At 47.1% G+C, this 12,213-nt stretch overlaps 1 protein-coding gene across 2 annotated transcripts in view; it reads right to left on the bottom strand.

Annotated features, from left to right (window-relative positions):
- Positions 1-12,213, bottom strand: part of MTMR7 (myotubularin related protein 7) — a 96,824-nt gene that overhangs the window by 43,232 nt on the left and 41,379 nt on the right. For both annotated transcript variants that reach the window (XM_005282077.3, XM_042841931.2), the window contains 2 exons: positions 8,334-8,462; positions 1,810-1,944 (listed from right to left, as the gene is read on the bottom strand). In XM_005282077.3, coding sequence (XP_005282134.1) covers positions 1,810-1,944; positions 8,334-8,462 — 264 coding nt within the window. The remainder of the gene's footprint in view (positions 1-1,809; positions 1,945-8,333; positions 8,463-12,213) is intronic.

The raw sequence follows: 12,213 nt of genomic DNA, 5'->3' as shown, positions 1-12,213 counted from the left end.
CTGAGCAAAGGTTTTGTGAATGCCAGTGGTACAGAGGCACAACTAGAATTTTCCTAAGAAGCGGGTTTTTCTCCCAGGTTACCTACCATCATATCCTAACCAAGTCACAATCTCTCCTTCTGGAGCAGGCCCGGGAGCAAAAGAGGAGGTGGCAGCGTGAGAAGATGGAGCCCTCACCCCACTCGAGGCCTTCTCTCGTCCCCTCACATGAAAGAGCCTGGGATCGCCCTGTTCCCCCAATCATTTTGCCCCAGAATGGCACCTAAATGTGTGACTTAGCAACCTAAACGGGCAGTTGGGTGTCCTGTGAATCTAACCCCAGATCTCTAATACAGAAACCTCTTTTAACTTGCAATGTATATATTTAAAAAAAGAAGCAGGCAGAATATTTTCTACCAAGTGCACTAAATTCCCATCTGCTCATCTTTTAGTGTCAGTGAACAATGTAAAAAAAGTTGCATCTGGACAGTGTTCTTTTAGGACAGTCCTCAGCTTGCCTTGCTATGAGGATATAAATAATCTGTTGAATTCAAATCTCTCTCTCCTTTTGAATTAGACATGAGTGTTTTCCCTAACACAAAGAAAGTAGTCTCTCAGCAATAACAAACAACCTTGCAAAAAATCATCCCAACCCCATTTCTCCCAACAGCTTCCAATCCCCATCTCCCTACCACAGTTCCCAATGGTTTCTTTGGTCAACCAGTCCCAGCCTCCCGCTTCCCTGGCTCCCAGCCTTCCTACCTAGCCAGTCCTAGCCTCCCTACCTCACCTAAGTCCCAGTCTCCTTGCCCAGCCAGTACCAGTCTCTGCCTCCCAGGCTCCTTGTGCCAATATATACCCCCCGCCATCCTCTGCAATGTCCTCGACTCAGCTTTTGTCCACTCTGAATTTGAATCAGACCTTTTCCTTCTCCACACTGTCTGGGGGTCACCATTGCAAGCCCAGGAGAGATAGGCTCCCTGCTCTCAGTACCAGTGCCTGGCCCCACCTTGGCCTGGAGCATCTGTGAGCAGCCATTACTGAGAAAGTCTTTCTGAGCCCCTTAGCTCTGGGCTGGCGCATGAGTAGTCACTCTGTTGGAATGGCGTATGCTCAGTCCAGTCACAGGTAGGAGTTGTGAGGGGATGGAGGAGGCTCAGTCGCTCTGTGGAGATGGTACATGCAGAGTCTGGTCAGCACTAGGAACTGTGAGGGGATAGGTCAGGGGTCGGCAACCTTTCAGAAGTGGTGTGCCAAGTCTTCATTTATTCACTGTAATTTAATGTTTCGTGTGCCAGTAATACATTTTAACATTTTCAGAAGGTCTCTTTCTCTAAGTCTATAATATATAACTAAACTATTGTTGTATGTAAAGTAAATAAGGCTTTAAAATGTTTAAGAAGCTTCATTTAAAATTAAATTAAAATGCAGAGCCCCCCGGACTGGTGGTCAGGACCCAGGCAGTGTGAGTGCCACTTAAAATCAGCTCGCGTGCCGCCTTCGGCACACGTGCCATAGGTTGCCTACCCCTGGGATAGAGGATGCTCACTGCAGATAGAATCTGGGGGATATGAGCTGTTGAGCTCTAGCAAGTCTCTACAGAGAATGTGTGAACTGTGATTTTTCAAAGGTTTATAACCTGGAGTTCAGACTCAAAAGGTAAATCCAGAGTAACTTTACAGAGCGGCATTACTGTGGATTTACCTGGAAGTAACTGAGACTAGAATCTAGCCCCTAGTGACCACCATACTTTGGACTTTTGTATTTTCTCTGACTTTGCAACACACACCTGGTATTGTTAAATCTGTGCCAGAATTGTAACATACTTACTTTAGGCCGAGTGTCAACAACATATATGAAATTGCTTCCTGGATTTGCCTTTCTGATGGCCTGTAACATCTGTTCATCCTCAAGGCACCGAGCACTGAAACCAGACAAGGGCTGGCTGCTCCTGCAGATTGAGGCCTGCATTAAAACAAATAACATCCCCCCTTGTGTTTAATGTGCATTAATAATTTACTATACAAAGTTATTTACAAAACAGATCACTAGGAAATGAACAAAATAGCGCCATTACATGTTCAATTAACAGGAAGAGTAGAGCAATATTATTAATTAAATGTAGCTGATGTGACAAAGTTCTGCCTCTATCTTGGTGGATCCTGCGCTTATTGGCGGATATTCTTGCCTCAGAGATTCACCATGTGGGTTGGGGAACAGCCCAGAGACCTTCCCCTCTGGAAGAACCCACAGTCCAGGTCAATTGGGAGGTTTGGGGGAACCTGGGCCCGCCCTCTACTCCGGGTTCCAGCCCAGGGCCCTGTGGACTGCAGCTGTCTATAGTGCCTCCTGTAACAGCTGCATGAGAGCTACAACTCCCTGGGCTACTTCCCCATGGCCTCCTCCAAACACCTTCCTTATTCTCACCACAGGACCTTCCTCCTGGTGTCTGATAACGCTTGTGCTCCTCAGTCCTCCAGCAGCACACCCTCTCCCTCTCTCTCAGCTCCTTGCACCTCTTGCTCCCAGCTCCTCACACTCGCACCACAAACTGAAGTGAGCTCCTTTTTAAAACCCAGGTGCCCTGATTAGCCTGCCTTAATTGATTCTAGAAGCTTCTTCTTAATTGGCTCCAGGTGTCTTAATTAGCTTGCCTGCCTTAACTGGTTCTAGCAGGTTCCTGATTACTCTAGTACAGCCCCTGCCGGTCACTCAGGGAACAGAAAACTACTCATCCAGTGACCAGCATATTTGCCCTCTACCAGACTCCTGTACCCCACTAGTCTGGGTCTGTCACATATCCCTTCCCCCTGCTCAACGCCAAGGGGTTGGGCAGCTTGGGACGCCAGACAGTGCACACGTGACAAGCCATCGGCGTTGCCATGACAGCTCCCTGCTCTGTGTTGCACACGGAACTGGAAAGGCAGGAGGGATAAGAACCATCTGGTCACCCTTGTGTTCTTCTCCTTGTTCCGCTGCATCCATTGAAGAGGGGCATGGTCGGTCACGAGGACAAATCTGCTCCCGAGCAGGTAGTAGCGCAATGTTTCCATGGCCCATTTTACAGCGAGGCATTCTCTCTCCACCACTGCATATTTTTGTTCCCTTGGAAGGAGTTTCCGACTGAGGTATAGAATTGGGTGTTCCGCCTCCCTGACCATCTGTGATAGAACGGCCCCCAACCCTACTTCCGATGCATCCATCTGCAGGATAAACTCCTTGGTGAAATCAGGGGCTATCAGTACGGGGTTACTGCAGAGGGCAGACCGTAGGTCTGTGAATGCTTCCTCTGCTGCGTCAGACCATCTCACCAGATCAGGTCCACGGGCTTTCACTAGGTCTGTCAGGGGGCTTGCCCTTGTGGCAAAGTGGGGGATAAATCGTCGGTAATATCCCACCACACCTAGGAACGCCCGGACTTGTTTCTTGCGACTTGGTCGGGGCCAATTTTGGATGGCCTCTAACTTGTTCACTTGGGGTTTTAACCAAACCTTTTCCCACAATGTAGCCAAGATATTTGACCTCTGTAAACCCTTGGCAGGGTTTGCTGTAAGGCCAGCTCGCCTGAAGGTATCGAGGACTGCCTCCACCTTCTCCAGGTGGGTTTCCCAGTCTGGGGTATGAATGACCACATCGTCCAAGTAGGCAGCAGCATAACTGTTATGCGGGCGTAATAGCTTGTCCATGAGGCACTGGAAGGTAGCTGGGGCCTCATGTAGTCCAAAAGGGAGGACAGTATATTGAAAAAGACCCTCTGGTGTAGAGAACGCAGTCTTTTCCTTTGCGTCTTCTGCAAGGGGAATCTGCCAGTACCCCTTTGTCAAGTCTAGGTAGTCAAGTACCGGGCATTACCCAGACGGTCCACTAACTCATCTATGCAAGGTATGGGGTACGCGTCGAACTGGGATACTTCGTTTAGTCGCCGGAAGTTGTTGCAAAATCTTGTGGTGCCATCAAGTTTGTGCACCAGCACGATTGGGCTGGACCACTGACAGTGGGATTCTTCGATGATCCCCAACTCCAGCATTTTTTTTTACTTCTGCTTTTATTTCCTCCATTTTTGCCGCTGCGATAGGGCCTCATTGTTACTCTGGCCCCAGGGTTCGTGACGATGTGGTGATATGTCTTGATTGTTCGACCCGGTTATATCGAGAACACATCTTGGTTCCGGAAGATCATCTCAGACACCTCATTCTTCTGGTCTGGTGTTAAATCGGGAGACACTCTCACCTGTTTGGAAGGCTTGTTTTCCTGGGTTAGGTCTTTTGGGACCGTTGTGCATGCCTCTTGTGCATGCCAGGGTTTCAGAAGGTTAACGTGATAAATCTGTTCTTGTTTTCTGCATCCTGGCTGCCGCACCTTGTAGGTTACTTCCCCCACGGGTTCAACCACCTCATAGGGCCCCTGCCATTGGGCCAGAAGCTTGCTTTCTGCCATGGGTACCAATACCATAACCCAATCCCCTGGTTGGAACTGTCGCACTTTTGCCTGGCGATTGTAATGGGTTCACTGGGCCTCCTGTGCCTTCTCCAAATGTTCCTGTACAATAGGGGTAACCCGGGCTATCCGGTTTCGCATCTGCATTACATGCTCTATTATATTTCTCCCCTCATTGGGTTCCTCTTCCCAGATCTCTTTGGCGATACCTAGTATGCCACGGGGGTGATGCCCGTATAATAACTCAAAGGGGGAAAACCCAGTTGAGGCCTGTGGTACCTCCCGGATAGTGAACATAAGGTAGGGTAGTAGGGTGTCCCAATCCTTCCCGTCCCGACTTACCACCTTCCTTATCATAGCCTTGAGGGTTCGGTTAAACCTTTCTACCAACCCATCAGTCTGCGGATGGTAGACCGAAGTTCTCAAGGTATGTATATGGAGCAGCGTACAGACGTCCTTCATTAGCTTCGACATAAATGGGGTTCCTTGGTCGGTTAATATCTCCTTTGGTAGCCCCATTCAGGCAAAGATCCCCACCAGCTTTTTGGCTATAGTTTTAGAGGCCGTGTTCCGCAGGGAGACGGCTTCTGGGTAGCGAGTAGGATAGTCCAAAACAACAAGTATATATTGGTGGCCCCGAGCCGTCTTCTCCAGTGGTCCCACTAGGTCCATGGCTATTCGCTCAAAGGGGACCTCTATGATGGGAAGGGGTACTAAAGGTGCCCTCAAGTGGGGACCGGGACTGTGCAGCTGACACTCCAGGCAGGAGGCACAGTACCTCCACACTTCTTCATGTACTCCGGGCCAGAAGAACCGTCGTAGGACTCGTGCCAGGGTCTTCTCTACCCCCAAATGCCCCCCAAAAAGATGACTATGAGCCAGACTTAATACAGCGTTCTGGTGTTTTTGAGGTACTAGGATCTGCTGTACCTTCTGCCCCTGTACTGTTGCAACCCGGTATAAGAGATCCTTCTTCATTATGAAGTAGGGTCCTGGTCCCTGGGTTTTTCCTTCCACGAGGACCCCATCTATTTCAGTCACCTCCTTCCTAATGTTGTCATACCTTGGCTCTTCTGCCTGGTCCGATCCAAAATTTCCTCTCCCGGGGCTAATCTGCCCAAGATCTAGGGGCCCAGTCTACTGGTTCAGAAGCATTAGGGTGGAGGTCAGACTCAGGTGCTTCTCCCTCCTGCGTGGCCTCCTTTTCAGCTGCGCGGGTCCGCCTACCTACAAGAGCGACCCTCTGGCTTTGGGTCAGTATTCAGGTTCCCAAGGCCTTAGCTGCCCTTCTTTCCCTTTTTGTCTTTCTACCCTGTCTGAGAGTGGAGAACAAATCTGGGGATATTTCAGAGAAGATTGGGGATTGACAGTCTGCTGTGGATGCCTCACCAATTTTAGGGTCTCCATCTTTCTCCAATCCCCCTACTGGGAGTAAGTTTCCAAACCCTGGGAAGTCCCTCCCTATGAGCTCCGGGTATGGGAGTTTAGGGACTACACCTGCTGCTATCTCAGTAGTGTTCCCTTGGATCTCGATTTTTACTGGGATGGTGGGGTAGTAACTAACTGTCCCATGGACACATGTTATCCCCGTACGTTTAGCCTGCAGCAGCTGACTACGCTTCACGAGCTTCCCTGAGATAAGCATGATAGCACTCCCCGAATCAACCAGTGCCGTGGTCCCTATCCCATTTAGTTTCACTGGTCTGGCATACATATGTCGGGTTAGTGAGACCCCCACAAGGTGGATTAGGGAGCATGGATCTGCCCAGTTCCCCAGGTTACACTGCATAGGCTCCTCAGCATTGGGACACTGCGCAGCTATGTGTCCCCACTCCCCGCAGGCATAACATCTGTATGGAGCCCTAGGCGTTCCCCAGTCTCTTGGTTTGGGCAGTCTAACATCAGGATCCTCTTCTCCCTCAGTGCTCCGACTCTTTGTGGCCTCTAATGGGCCTTCAGCCTCTCTCTTTTTCCATCTGGGCCCTCCTGGTGGCCCAGTCACCCGAACTTTAGGGCTTGGTGCTGCTAGTTTAACCCGGGGTGCCTCTTCCTTAACTGGTCGGGTCAGGTCCCTCGCTGTCCTTTGCCTCTCTACCAGGGTGACAACTTCGTCATAGGTGAAGGGTTCGTTCTGGCTTACCCAGGCACGAAGGTCTGGTGGTAGTCCCCTCATGTATCGGTCGATGACCAGAACCACTAGTATCTCTTCCGGACTCCGGGACTCTGTTTGCAACCACTTTCGTGGGAGATGGATGAGGTCATACAATTGGGACCGCGGGGTTTTGTCTTCCTGATACCTCCAACCGTGATACTGCTGGGCCCGCACTGCTGTCGTTACCCCAGATCTGGCCAGGATCTCTGCTTTCAGCTGGGGGTAGTCTGCCGATGCCTCTTCAGGCAGATCATGGTAGGCCTTCTGGGCCTCCCCACACAGGACTGGGGCAAGGATGCCAGATCACTGATCTCGAGGCCAGCCCTCCCGTAGGGCTGTCCTCTCAAAGGCCAGAAAGTATGCCTCTACATCATCCTCCCGTGTCATTTTCTGCAGCCAATGGCTGGCCCGTATGAGCCGCGTCCCATCACGGCCACGATTCAGCTCTGTAAGGGACTTTACCTGGTTTACCAGTTCCCGCCTGCAACGTAGCTCGGTCTTGAGCAGCCTGGTCCATCAGCAGGCGATTAGTCTCTTGCTGCAGCCGCACTGCCTCCTGTTGGGCGGCTGCCTGGACACGGGTAGCCTCCTGCTGGGCCGCCGTAGCTTGTATCAGTGCCCGCACTACGTCATCCATTGCGGTGAAAAAAAAATAAACCCTCTCCCTTTTTTTTTGTTTCTTTTTTTGTTGTTGTTGTTTGTTTGTTTTTTGTTTTTTTAAATCACCCTCCTTCTTCCGCCGCGCTGTTCACCCCAAGATCCCACTTCTAACACCAGTGTGACAAAGTTCCTCCTCTATCTTGGTGGGTCCTGCGCTTATTGGCAGATTTTCTTGCCTCAGAGATTCACCATGTGGGTTGGGGAACAGCCCAGAGACCTTCCCCTCTGGAAGAACCCACAGTCCAGGTCAATTGGGAGGTTTGGGGGAAACACTCTCCCTCTCTTTCAGCTCCTTGCACCTCTTGCTCCCAGCTCCTCACACTCACACCACAAACTGAAGTGAGCTCCTTTTTAAAACCCAGGTGCCCTGATTAGCCTGCCTTAATTGATTCTAGAAGCTTCTTCTTAATTGGCTCCAGGTGTCCTAATTAGCCTGCCTTCCTTAACTGGTTCTAGCAGGTTCCTGATTACTCTAGTACAGCCCCTGCTCTGGTCACTCAGGGAACAGAAAACTACTCATCCAGTGACCAGTATCTTTGCCCTATACCAGACTCCTGTACCCCACTGGTCTGGGTCTGTCACACTGAATATTAATAATTTAATGTTGTTGTCTCTGTCAGCACCCCTGTACTCACACCCTACATATTACTGCAATGATTTTTGTACAGAATATGCCTTGTGAAATACCATTTGAAAACCAACAACATTCTGGTCAATAGTATCATTGTAAAATATATGAAACAATGCTGTATGTGAAATTATGGATGCTCACTGATATTATGCTTTAAAGTCTGTGACTAAAAGGTGTTTAAACCACGCATGTCAGGAGGAGTTGATAAACGGGTTTGTCCAGACAATGGAAAGAGTCCAACACCTCAAACCAGGTGTGGCCAAATTCAATGGGCTATTCATTTGTATTGGAGGTTGCATCAAGAAGAGATAATTTGCAGAATAGCAACCACCAGCAGGGTCAGGGAACTACATGCTTATGGGGTAACTGTTGGTGTCCAGGCTGTGAGCTACAGCAGCAGAGCATTTAAGGCACCAGGGTTACAGGCCAGGTGGTCTCACACCCTCTCACCCCAAAACACAGGTCCAAACTTACATTATTATCCTTGCAGTAGTAGGAAAGGGCTGGGAAACGTCTTCTGCTCCGGAATTTAGAGCTCCCCACAATGATGTGTGCAGTTGCAGATTCTGGTACGTACACTTCAGTAGGGTATGAATCACAGACCTGCCAAAGGAAACTGTTTGTTTGCTTACTTTGTCTATTCAAATAGAACTTAGCATGCATGCTAACTTTATTCATCACCATTACAAAAACAAAATCACAATTACACACCACCCTCATTCTGAGGATCCTAAAGTGTTTCAAACATTAATTATGCCCCTGTGACAAGGTAGTCTGTCCCCTTAATGGAAGAGTGGCCTCGGAGTTAACCCTCCCCCACCACATGGCACGGTCCTTTAATATTTTGGAAGGCCTGATATATACAAGGACCAAGAAGAGACTGGTAGAAAGAAAGTGGTTTGGAAATAAGGAGTGTTTGGAAGGAAATCCCATTACTGTTTCTTTAAGGGCCTAGGACCAGGAGCCTTGCAGAGTGGACGGCGCAAGGGTCTCCTCTCTCTTAGCCAACTGGGATGAGCTTTAGGAAGGGGACTAGTATATCTGCTGTCTCCTCCTTCGTAGCAAGGGAGACACCACTAAGAAGAGGTTGTCTGCTGAATCCTCTGAGTATTGACTGGGGGAAAGGAGGCTAGTTGAAAGAGAAGCTAGCTGAGACCCTACAGCTTGTTTAAATCAAAACCCTGACTCTAAGAAGAGGGGCTCCTGTTTTAAGGAGGAGAAACCAGAAAGATTGTTTGAAGTACAACCCCATCTCTAGAAGGAGGTTGGGCTTCAGTCTTAAGGAGAGAGAAGTTGGCTGTCTGCAGTTCAACCTAGCTGCTGCCAAAGAAACTGGGTAGGGCCTTAAGGAAGCTTGTCAGCAGCAGGCTGGGAAAAAGACACAAAGAGACAAAACTCCAGGGTAGAAGTAATGGACGCTGTAGGCCAGAGAGAGAGGTGGACAAATATGGGGGGAAAGAGGAGCAGCTCAGGGAAGTGGCAAAAGATTGGCAGGAGTGGTCCTTAGCTGCCTAACACAGGGTTCCTGGGCTGGAACCAAGAGGAGAAGATGGGCCTCGGTTCTCCTTCCCCAGCAATAGGGAAGGTACAAGTCTTGGGACTGAAAGAGGCAAAGACCACTGAATAATAGCTGGAGCTGGGGGCCGTGGGCCTGGCATAAAGATTCTGGATTTTCTGTTTGAACTTTTCTGTTACCCCAGAAGGAGACTGAACTGAAAGATGATCAGGCAGGAGGGCCTGGCCATGGAAGCTGCAGACTACTGCAGAACCAGAACAGTGGAAAAGGCAGTACAAGAACAAAAGAAGGCCTGCAATGCCATGTTCTGGCATGAGGCGGTGCAATGATGGTGTGTCCACCATGTGACAGACTGTCACAGGACCTCTAGGAGATAGGAAATTATTATTATCATTATCCCAATTTTACAGATGGTAAAACTGAAACAGAAAAAGGTGGAGTGCTATATATTCATGTATCCAATAACTTTTTCAGTACACAAGATGAACAGGGGTTCTGGGAATGAATCAGGATTGTGTAGTAAAGAAGGGTATTGTCTGTAGGACCAAGTCTCATCAGTTGCAGAATTTGGAAGGTGTGCAAGGAAATTGTCTTTTCTCTTCCCGGTTGACTCATGGTTATGCAGTTGAATGCTGTCCTGAGGAATCTGGCCTCTGCCACAGAGTTCCTAGGTGATGCTGGGCAAGCCACTTAAACTGAAGTGTTCAGTCAGTGACTAACTGTATGTTCATCATTTTTGGGTGCCCAACATGAGACACCTGAGATGAGATTTGCAGAAGTGCTAAGTGCTCACAGCTGCAGCTGAAGTCACCAGGAGCTGTACTTTGAATATAAAAAGTGCAATCAAAATGCTAAATTCTCTAGAAAATCAGTTCCTTAGCATCTCTAATTGGGCATTCAAAATTAATGGACACTTGACAACTTTGGGTCTAAATCTCTCTGTGCTTCAGTTCTCCAGCTGTAAAATGGGGATAAAAATACCAACTACTCTCACAGGGGTGCTAAGATTAATTAATAGTTGTGAAGCATTCTGATAGTATGATGAGCACCACAGAAACACCCAAGAGGATATTAATAACTGTATATTCAGTGCTGTGTTTGGATATTGTGTGATTAAGATCTGGGGGCACAAGCTGACTGAGGAGAAAAAGAAATATTTAATAACTACTCATTCCCTGACAATAGCTCAGTGGTTTGAGCATTGGCCTATGGAAAAAATGTGATCATGTAATTAGACACATAAGGGAGGCTGACCTGAGGTTACGCATGCTACCTTAATTCTGGCATTTCCTAATGTGTGAGGGCTTGACTTTGCAACCTTAATGTTCTTTTAAGGTATTTCTTTTGGATGCTATTTTAATAGAGTTCCCTTTTCAGTGTTGGAAGAGAGCACTGAATTCTTGTAATTCTTTACCATTGTCACATGAGAAATTGGTTTTGCACCAATGAAGACTGGCTCCAATGGAGTTATTTTTGATTAAGTGAGATCAGATTTAGGCATGTTTCAGGGACATGAAAAAATGTGACTGATTTTTATGTATGTATATATGAAAAACATTTCTTTATTTATAATGTGTATTACTTTATATTAAATAATAAAAATAACTACTTTGTCTCTTCCTTCTGTGTAGTCTTTCCTCCTTTTTCTCCCTTATCCTGCCTTCATTACCCTTTTCTTCCCTTCTACTATCCATCTAGATAAAACGTTTTCAGTGCTTTTGGTGTCTAATTTCCCTTGTTTTTTCTATAATATTTCATGATTCATCCTTCCTTCTGTAGCTCATTCTGATCCCTTACATTTACGGCTGTGTCGCATTAACCCCTACATTTTCCCTAAACCAGAAGTTTTCAACCTCTTCCTTACCAGGTCCAACCTGTTTCTCTCTCCTTCTCCCTTATCATTTAGGAAATGAAGGGTCGACACAACCCCTGATACCTGTTTGCAACACCATCCCCATTCCCAGGGCTGGTTGTAATCCCCAGGTTGAGAGCCCCTGCCCTAAATTAAGTCTTCTGTCATACTATTTCCACAATTCTATAATAAATGCAAACTTTTTATATTAGAAACAAAAGAAAACAATTAACTTCTGGCAGAACATACAGTCCCCTCTGAGGAGGTCTCAAAACCCCAAGTGATATTGTATAGCATGTGTGCGCTCCAGTGACAAGGCACAATGGGAGTGAGCTGATGTGTATGGACAGGCTGACTTCAGAACTGGTTTAGGCTGTTATCTCTTTCCATTAATGTTACTTCATCACATTTTTGAAGTCTGACTCAAACAAATGTAGGCCAGGATAGGAACATCAACTAGCTAGGTAGAAAGGAGTGGAATTAAGATTTGTGACTTCTCAGACCATTGTGATAATATTCCATCACAAACAATCCTCAGCAGCACTGCACATAATTTCATGAACAAGGTAAGAAAGTGTTAAATTCATTCTTTCAAACTAATGGCTTGTGTAACTATTAGGTAGAAAAAAAATTTTTTTTAAATACTCACTACCCCCAATTCAGCATATCATTCATATGCTTAACTATGCATGTGCTTAAAATTATTTTGACAAGTCACTTTATCTCCTTGTACAGTAACTCCTCACTTTCGTTGTAGTTATGTTCCTGAAAAATGAGACTTTAAGCGAAACGATGTTAAGCAAATCCAATTTCCCCATAAGAATTAATGTAAATGGGGGGTTAGGTTCCAGGGAATTTTTTTTCACCAGACAAAAGACTATATTATATATATACATACACACAGTATAAGTTTTAAACAAACAATTTAATACTGGTACACAATGATGATGATTGTGAAGCTTGGTTGAGGTGGAGGAGTCAGAGGG

Source organism: Chrysemys picta, chromosome 5 (genome assembly GCF_011386835.1).
Source record: "Chrysemys picta bellii isolate R12L10 chromosome 5, ASM1138683v2, whole genome shotgun sequence".
Taxonomy (NCBI): Eukaryota; Metazoa; Chordata; order Testudines; family Emydidae; genus Chrysemys; species Chrysemys picta.
Note: the sequence above shows the minus strand (reverse complement) of the source record. Positions and strands in the feature narration are given on the sequence as shown.